The 10,010-nt window shown below is 41.9% G+C and overlaps 1 protein-coding gene across 2 annotated transcripts in view; it reads left to right on the top strand.

The window, feature by feature from the left end:
- The first annotated feature begins 756 nt into the window (after positions 1–756).
- antxr2a (ANTXR cell adhesion molecule 2a) overlaps positions 757–10,010 on the top strand; it is a 158,190-nt gene continuing 148,936 nt past the window's right edge. For both annotated transcript variants that reach the window (XM_071352129.1, XM_071352127.1), the window contains exon 1: positions 757–1,242. In XM_071352129.1, the coding sequence (XP_071208230.1) occupies positions 1,091–1,242 (152 nt within the window). In that variant the 5' untranslated portion in view covers positions 757–1,090. The remainder of the gene's footprint in view (positions 1,243–10,010) is intronic.

Genomic DNA, 10,010 nt, shown 5'->3' with positions numbered 1-10,010 from the left:
TTGTCATTGTGGGGTAATGTGTTGCATTGATGAGAAAAAACAACAACAATTTAATCAATTTTAGAATAAGGCTGTAACATAACAAAATGTGCAGAAAGTAAAGGAGTCTGAATACTTTCCGAAGGCTCTGTACATAAGGTTAACCTTGAAAGTCGAGGACTACCTGATGCAAAGTGCACATTGGATTCATGTGATAAAGATCAACTAAACATATCTCAGAATAATGACTTACTATCTCATAATGACTCCCTATTTAATAATAATGACTCCCTATTTCATATAAATGACCTACTATCTCATAATAACGACTTACTATTTCATAATGACTTACTATCTCATAATAACGACTTACTATTTCATAATGACTTACTATCTCATAATAACGACTTACTATTTCATAATCATGACTTAGGTTACAATCTCATAACTCATCTTCAGATAAAAAAATGTTTGCGGGCAACTGTGGTTGGATAAAAAAAACGGACTGGTGACAGCAGGATTTGGGTTTTCGTTTTGATAGTGCTGTATTCAGCATAACAAAAGATGCTTCGACAGTAGGCCTAGGCCCTAGGCTATGTTTTCATATTTAATTGGTGGCCCTCACTCTCCTCCACCCAAAAACCTCTGAAAGACCTTACAGCAGCTGTTGAGTGTGTGCTTGCGCTCTGACAGCAGCACTGCGACCATCCGGCGACCCACTCAACTTTACCACATCTGTTTTCACCAGGCGCATGCGCCCTTTGAAATAAACTTAACTTTTCATGGGAGTGTGCTGCTTCGTTGAAGCCAACGGGGAAGTTTTATTGACTCAACACTTGCTGAGATTACAAGGGCTCGTGTAAAATGGTCATAGGACATTAGGAAATACTGTCGGTGACATGGGCTCTGTTATTTCCTCTATTCTGTAAGAAGGATATCATTGTTGCGCTTGTATACATTTTGACATCTTGCTCCTCAACCGTTGCAGATGTGCGAATCGTTTTTTAGTTTACTCACTAGGCCTGCTGTTCACGTGCTAGAATAATACGTGTGTATTTTCGCTTTAGAAGTTTACTTTGCGGCCCACAACGACACACGGTTGAATTTGACAATGAAGGAGAAAACACGCCATCGCGCTAAATTCCACTGGACGTTACCAGCAGTAACAGCTGGCGTAATTCTGCTGAGTTTGTTTGCGTGGTCTTGTCGTGCAGAAGAAGCGTCTTGCCACGGAGCTTACGACTTATACTTTGTTTTAGATAGGTAAGTAAAACGTTGTATCACATCTGTATCACAGGAGGAGCTGCTTGTGCTTAGGGATGGATACAAAAAAACAATGTAGCTACAGTGCTACAATATAACAGTTTAACAATAACAATGTAACAACAATGTCACCTTTACCAATGTACAGTCACAATGACTTTTCATACGTTTTAGATTCAAAACAAATCCTATATGTTTTGTCCGTTAGTTTCAGCAGCTGAAAAGTTCAATTGGTTAGTTCTGGTTGCCTGCTTATATGATATATAACGCTGGCCTAGATGTAATTAAAGGACATTCCAACACATGCATCATCATTAGGATGGTTGAATCATGGTCAAATTCAACTCAGGGCAACAAAGAGGAGTTATCATGAGGATGCAGGACAACTACAACATAGTCTAGTCTATGTGACAGATTGGCATGGGTTCAAATCCCGGTCTCCTGCTCATCAGAAAGACTATGTTAGCCCGCTGAGCTAAGGGCCTACGCATTAGTTTGGGGGAGCTAACACACGTATTCAGGTCTCGGGAAAGGTTATAAATCACTGGAGTAGTTTGCCGAACCACCCCTGTTACACTTGACTTTAAAGATAACTTTAAAGCTCTGATTTCATCACCAGTTTATGCCAGGCGTATGTCACAATGACAGCAGACTGTGGGCTATATTGAATACACTGTATAATTCTGCCAAACCATAATAACATGAAGCTACAGAGACAAAACTTTAGGGTTGCAGCCTAAATCTAACCATCAGTTTAACCCAAATCTATTGTTTGCCATAAATGTGGTTTTACTAACTTGTAACATCAGGATAGTTCTTTCCAGTTCTGCAAGAGTTTAGACACAGCTGAAGTTCTGCAATACGTACCAAACTACAGCAGGAAGCAGACTTGATACAAAACATGTTTTGACTTCAGGTTTGACTTCAATTATTCTTCTTTCCCATCTTGGCTCAATGCCATATTTGTGCAAGCTGACTCCTCCCCTTCCTGCCCCAGTTTCAAACCCTCTGTCTACTCCACCCCTTCCTGCCCCAGTTTCAAACCCTCTGTCTACTCCACCCCTTCCTGCCCCAGTTTCAAACCCTCTGTCTACTCCTCCCCTTCCTGCCCCAGTTTCAAACCCTCTGTCTACTCCACCCCTTCCTGCCCCAGTTTCAAACCCTCTGTCTACTCCACCCCTTCCTGCCCCAGTTTCAAACCCTCTGTCTACTCCTTCCCTTCCTGCCCCAGTTTCAAACCCTCTGCCGACTCCTCCCCTTCCTGCCCCAGTTTCAAACCCTCTGTCTACTCCTCCCCTTCCTGCCCCAGTTTCAAACCCTCTGTCTACTCCTTCCCTTCCTGCCCCAGTTTCAAACCCTCTGTCTACTCCTCCCCTTCCTGCCCCAGTTTCAAACCCTCTGTCTACTCCTCCCCTTCCTGCCCCAGTTTCAAACCCTCTGTCTACTCCTCCCCTTCCTGCCCCAGTTTCAAACCCTCTGTCTACTCCTCCCCTTCCTGCCCCAGTTTCAAACCCTCTGTCTACTCCTCCCCTTCCTGCCCCAGTTTCAAACCCTCTGTCTACTCCTTCCCTTCCTGCCCCAGTTTCAAACCCTCTGTCTACTCCTTCCCTTCCTGCCCAGTTTCAAACCCTCTGTCTACTCCTCCCCTTCCTGCCCCAGTTTCAAACCCTCTGTCTACTCCTTCCCTTCCTGCCCCAGTTTCAAACCCTCTGTCTACTCCTTCCCTTCCTGCCCCAGTTTCAAACCCTCTGTCTACTCCTTCCCTTCCTGCCCAGTTTCAAACCCTCTGTCTACTCCTTCCCTTCCTGCCCCAGTTTCAAACCCTCTGTCTACTCCACCCCTTCCTGCCCCAGTTTCAAACCCTCTGCCGACTCCTCCCCTTCCTGCCCCAGTTTCAAACCCTCTGTCTACTCCTTCCCTTCCTGCCCAGTTTCAAACCCTTTGTCTACTCTTTCCCTTCCTGCCCCAGTTTCAAACCCTCTGTCTACTCCTTCCCTTCCTGCCCCAGTTTCAAACCCTCTGTCTACTCCACCCCTTCCTGCCCCAGTTTCAAACCCTCTGTCTACTCCACCCCTTCCTGCCCCAGTTTCAAACCCTCTGTCTACTCCTTCCCTTCCTGCCCCAGTTTCAAACCCTCTGTCTACTCCTTCCCTTCCTGCCCCAGTTTCAAACCCTCTGCCGACTCCTCCCCTTCCTGCCCCAGTTTCAAACCCTCTGTCTACTCCTCCCCTTCCTGCCCCAGTTTCAAACCCTCTGTCTACTCCATCCTGTCTTCAGTTAGAAAATGACAGGATGATGCTCATAGTACTGTTGATAAAACAGACCGGGTAAAAAGGGGCATTTTGATTTGCTTAGTAGGACAGTCCAACACCTTAGCCATTACACCAAGAGGTCCGAACCTCTTGTTGAGGTTGCTAGTACCTGATTCACACTACAGGACATGCCTAACCCATACTGTTCTGGCTTGGAGATTTGTTGTTTCTCTTTCTTCACGTTGTCTTTCCAGATCTGTTCCAGCAGTAACTCAGGTGGATGTGTAACCAGGCTTTAGCTCAGTCGTGTGAAAAAGAGCATAGGTGTTGGATCGAGGAAAGGACTAGAGGTCGACCGATTATTCTTTTTCAACGCCGATACCGATTATTGGAGGACCAAAAAAGGCCGATACCGATTAATCGTCCGATTAATTTTTATATATATTTGTAATAATGACAATTACAACAATACTGAATGAACACTTATTTTAACTTAATATAATACATCAATAAAATCAATTTAGCCTCAAATAAATAATGAAACATGTTCAATTTGCTTTAAATAATGCAAAAACAAAGTGTTGGAGAAGAAAGTAAAAGTGCAATATGTGCCATGTAAAAAAGCTAACGTTTAAGTTCCTTGCTCAGAACATGAGAACATATGAAACCTGGTGGTTCCTTTTAACATGAGTCTTCAATATTCCCAGGTAAGAAGTTTTAGGTTGTAGTTGTTATAGGACTATTTCTCTCTATACGATTTTCATATACCTTTGACTATTGGATGTTCTTATAGGCACTTTAGTATTGCCAGTGTAACAGTATAGCTTCCGTCCCTCTCCTCGCCCCTTCCTGGGCTCGAACCAGGAACACATCGAAAACAGCCACCCTCGAAGCAGCGTTACCCATGCAGAGCAAGGGGAACAACTACTCCAAGTCTCAGAGCGAGTGACGTTTGAAACGCTATTAGCGCGCACCCCGCTAACTAGCTAGCCATTTCACATCGGTTACACCAGCCTAATCTCGGGAGTTGATAGGCTTGAAGTCATAAACAGCTCAATGCTTGAAGCACAGCGATGAGCTGCTGGCAAAACGCACGAAAGTTCTGTTTAAATGAATGCTTACGAGCCTGCTGGTGCCTACCATCGCTCAGTCAGACTGCTCTATCAAATCATAGACTTAATTATAATATAACAACACACAGAAATACGAGCCTTAGGCCATTAATATGGTAAAATCCGGAAACTATCATCTCGAAAACAAGACGTTTATTCTTTCAGTGAAATACGGAACCGTTCCGTATTTTATCTAACGGGTGGCATCCCTAAGTCTAAATATTCCTGTTACATTGCACAACCTTCAATGTTATGTCATAATTACATAAAATTCTGGAAAATTAGGCGGCCCAAACTGTTGCATATACCCTGACTCTGCGTGCAATGAACGCAAGAGAAGTGACACAATTTCACCTGGTTAATATTGCCTGCTAACCTGGATTTCTTTTAGCTAAATATGCAGGTTTAAAAATATATACTTCTGTGTATTGATTTTAAGAAATGCATTGATGTTTATGGTTAGGTACAGTTGTGCAACGATTGTGCTTTTTTCGCAAATGCGCTTTTGTTAAATCATCCCCCGTTTGGCGAAGTTGGCTGTCTTTGTTAGGAAGAAATAGTCTTCACAGTTCGCAACGAGTCATGTTAGCAGGCAATATTAACTAAATATGCAGGTTTAAAAATATATACTTGTGTATTGATTTTAAGAAAGGCATTGATGTTTATGGTTAGGTACACATTGGAGCAACGACAGTCCTTTTTCCGAATACGCACCGCATCGATTATATGCAACGCAGGACACGCTAGATAAATGAGTAATATCATCAACCATGTGTAGTTAACTAGTGTTTATGATTGATTGATTGTTTTTTATATAAGTGTAATGCTAGCTAGCAACTTACCTTGGCTTCTTACTGCATTCGTGAAACAGGCAGTCTCCTCATGGAGTGCAATGTAATCAGGTGGTTAGAGCGTTCGACTAGTTAACTGTAAGGTTGCAAGATTGAATCCCTCGAGCTGACAAGGTAAAAATCTGTAATTCTGCCCCTGAACAAGGCAGTTAACCCACCGTTCCTAGACCGTCATTGAAAATAAAAATTTGTTCTTAACTGACTTGCCTAGTTAAATAAAGATTAAATAAATAAAGGTGTAAAAAATAAAATTTAAAAACGGCCAAATCGGTGTCCAAAAATACAGATTTCCGATTGTTATGAAAACTTGAAATCGGCCCTAATTAATCGGCCATTCCGATTAATCGGTCGACCTCTAGAAAGGATCCTACAGTATAATGTATTCACAAAGCTTATCACCCAGATTTGTTATTAGTTGCTGTATTGTCAAAGTGCAGTGGAACTTTGCTTCACCCCCCCACCCCCCCACGCCCCACTCTTTGCCAGACAGAGACATTTAACTTGGAGATGGAGTCAGAGACATTTCACTTGGAGATGGAGTCAGAGACATTTAACTTGGAGATGGAGTCAGAGACATTTAACTTGGAGATGGAGACAGAGACATTTAACTTGGAGATGGAGTCAGAGACATTTAACTTGGAGATGGAGTCAGAGACATTTAACTTGGAGATGGAGTCAGAGACATTTAACTTGGAGATGGAGACAGACATTTAACTTGGAGATGGAGTCAGAGACATTTAACTTGGAGATGGAGTCAGAGACATTTAACTTGGAGATGGAGACAGAGACATTTAACTTGGAGATGGAGTCAGAGACATTTAACTTGGAGATGGGGACAGAGACATTTAACTTGGAGATGGAGTCAGAGACATTTAACTTGGAGATGGAGTCAGAGACATTTAACTTGGAGATGGAGTCAGAGACATTTAACTTGGAGATGGAGTCAGAGACATTTAACTTGGAGATGGAGACAGAGACATTTAACTTGGAGATGGAGTCAGAGACATTTCACTTGGAGATGGAGTCAGAGACATTTAACTTGGAGATGGAGTCAGAGACATTTAACTTGGAGATGGAGTCAGAGACATTTAACTTGGAGATGGAGTCAGAGACATTTAACTTGGAGATGGAGTCAGAGACATTTAACTTGGAGATGGAGTCAGAGACATTTAACTTGGAGATGGAGTCAGAGACATTTAACTTGGAGATGGAGACAGAGACATTTAACTTGGAGATGGAGACAGAGACATTTAACTTGGAGATGGAGTCAGAGACATTTAACTTGGAGATGGAGACAGAGACATTTAACTTGGAGATGGAGTCAGAGACATTTAACTTGGAGATGGAGTCAGAGACATTTAACTTGGAGATGGAGACAGAGACATTTAACTTGGAGATGGAGTCAGAGACATTTAACTTGGAGATGGAGACAGAGACATTTAACTTGGAGATGGAGTCAGAGACATTTAACTTGGAGATGGAGTCAGAGACATTTAACTTGGAGATGGAGTCAGAGACATTTAACTTGGAGATGGAGTCAGAGACATTTAACTTGGAGATGGAGTCAGAGACATTTAACTTGGAGATGGAGTCAGAGACATTTAACTTGGAGATGGAGACAGAGACATTTAACTTGGAGATGGGGTCAGAGACATTTAACTTGGAGATGGGGGGAGGAGATGGTGGAAGGATCTTTTCATGTTTTAATGTTCTCTGCACATACATTAAATTGTAATTATTGTGTTTAAATTACCACTGTCGTTATCATTAAGGGTACATTTTTACCCTCTGACTGTGTTCACATTGGTCACTTTGACTGATACAGGGTACGGTTTGCCGATGGCTGAGGTGTGTGAGACAAGCACACTCCAATGTCACCTGCCGTTGACTGTTACAGTCTCATTTAGTCACATGATGTATCTGGATGATAATGATAACAATCTAGCAGTCATCTCAGCTATTGACCAAGATAGTTTATTTCATGAAAGTAGGTGGTAGTGGTATTGTAGCAAGAAAGTGAGTAGACCGGGGAAGTCGACCAGGGAAGTCGACCAGGGAAGTCGACCAGGGAAGTCGACAAGGGAAATAGACCAGGGAAATAGACCAGGTATATAGACCAGGGAAGTAGACCAGGGAAGTAGACCAGGGGAGTAGACCAGGGAAGTAGACCAGGGAAGTCGACCAGGGAAGTAGACCAGAGAAGTAGACCAGGGAAGTCAAACAGGGAAGTCGACCAGGGAAGTAGACCAGGGAAGTCGACAAGGGAAATAGACCAGGGAAATAGACCAGGTATATAGACCAGGGAAGTAGACCAGGGGAGTAGACCAGGGAAGTAGACCAGGGAAGTAGACCAGGGAAGTAGACCAGAGAAGTAGACCAGGGAAGTCAAACAGGGAAGTCGACCAGGGAAGTAGACCAGGGAAGTCGACAAGGGAAATAGACCAGGGAAATAGACCAGGTTTATTTTAGTTTCAAAGACAATGTGGTTGTCTTTCATCTATCACCACTTCCAGCAGACAATGTGTGAAGTATGGGCTTTTTGCTCTCCTATGCAAGCTGCAAACCATGCATGACCTCAGCTCAGTTTGGTAAAGCATGGCTCTTGCAACGCCTGCATAGTGGGTTCGATTCCCGGGACCACCTATATGAAAAACATGCATGGGGTTGGGTAGGTTACTTTCTAATTGTAATCCGTTACTAGTTACCTGTCCAAAATTGTAATCCGTAACGTAACTTTTGGATTAGCCCAAACTCAGTAACGTAATCTGATTACATTCAGTTACTTTTAGATTACTTTCCCCTTAAGAGGCATTAGAAGAAGACACAAAAATGTATGTTACCAATTGAACGACATCTATTGCAGGATAAATCCGTGTTAAAGTTTACATAGCTGACCATATATGGAGGTTAAATTTTACTTTATGTGTTGGTTATGTAGGCTTCTTCTAACCCATCGCTTTCTGTGACGTATAATAATACGATTCAATTATATCTTTACATTAAAAACCAAAGTCTTTCAGAATTCCAGTCATTCCAATAAATGTTATTCCCCTTGATCTTCAAGAGTAGGACTTGGAAATATGGAAGTATAGATTAGTTACATTGTTTTACCTGAGAATAACCCCAAAACGTAGGACTTATTAACCAGCCCTACTGTGTTGTTTATCATTGTGTTGTCATGGAGACTGATTGGGTTCATTGATTCGAGTTAAAAAATAAATTCTGCGCTCATGGAATGGCGTGCTTTGAGCACTACTGAGAAGTGCTATTTACATGTGAAAAATGAATGTCATATGCTGCATTTGCTATAGGCCTATTGTTTACCTTTTTGTATGTGACACTTTGATATCTTGATAATATGCACCTGTTTTAAAGGGCAAATCCACAGATGAAACAATAACAAAACGGTCGCCCCGCCTCTGTTTTGGTAAAAAGCTGAGGTATTGGCCTGGAGAAATGTAACCATTCTCAGATTAATAGACAGAACTATGGATGTAAGGACTGCCCACCATGATATCAACATGATAGTTGTAACCATGTTATGAGGATATACAGGACTGACCATCCATGATATCAACATGATAGTTGTAACCATGTTATGAGGATATACAGGACTGACCATCCATGATATCAACATGATAGTTGTAACCATGTTATGCGGATATACAGGACTGACCATCCATGATATCAACATGATAGTTGTAACCATGTTATGAGGATATACAGGACTGCCCACCATGATATCAACATGATAGTTGTAACCATGTTATGAGGATATACAGGACTGACCATCCATGATATCAACATGATAGTTGTAACCATGTTATGAGGATATACAGGACTGACCATCCATGATATCAACATGATAGTTGTAACCGTGTTATGACGATATACAGTGTTTGTTTACATTTACAATGTTTAAACATTGGAGTAAAACAAGTTTATATTTTGGGTTCTCATGAAGTGTAACAGTTGATCTAAACTCATGAGGCATTTAGAAGTTATTTTCCAAAATAATCAATGGATATATACAGTGGGGAGAACAAGTATTTGATACACTGCCGATTTTGCAGGTTTTCCTACTTACAAAGCATGTAGAGGTCTGTCATTTTTATCATAGGTACACTTCAACTGTGAGAGACGGAATCTAAAACAAAAATCCAGAAAATCACATTGTATGGTTTTTAAGTAATTAATTTGCATTTTATTGCATGACATAAGTATTTGATCACCTACCAACCAGTAAGAATTCCGCTCTCACAGACCTGTTAGTTTTTCTTTAAGAAGCCCTCCTGTTCTCCACTCATTACCTGTATTAACTGCACCTGTTTGAACTCGTTACCTATATAAAAGACACCTGTCCACACACTCAATCAAACAGACTCCAACCTCTCCACAATGGCCAAGACCAGAGAGCTGTGTAAGGACATCAGGGATAAATTGTAGACCTGTACAAGGCTGGGATGGGCTACAGGACAATAGCCAAGCAGCTTGGTGAGAAGGCAACAACTGTTGGCACAATTATTAGAAAATGGAAGAAGTTCAAGATGACG

Source organism: Salvelinus alpinus, chromosome 19 (assembly GCF_045679555.1).
Source record: "Salvelinus alpinus chromosome 19, SLU_Salpinus.1, whole genome shotgun sequence".
NCBI classification, from domain to species: Eukaryota; Metazoa; Chordata; class Actinopteri; order Salmoniformes; family Salmonidae; genus Salvelinus; species Salvelinus alpinus.
The sequence above is the reverse complement of the archived record's forward strand: the minus strand, read 5'-3'. Positions and strand labels throughout refer to the sequence as shown.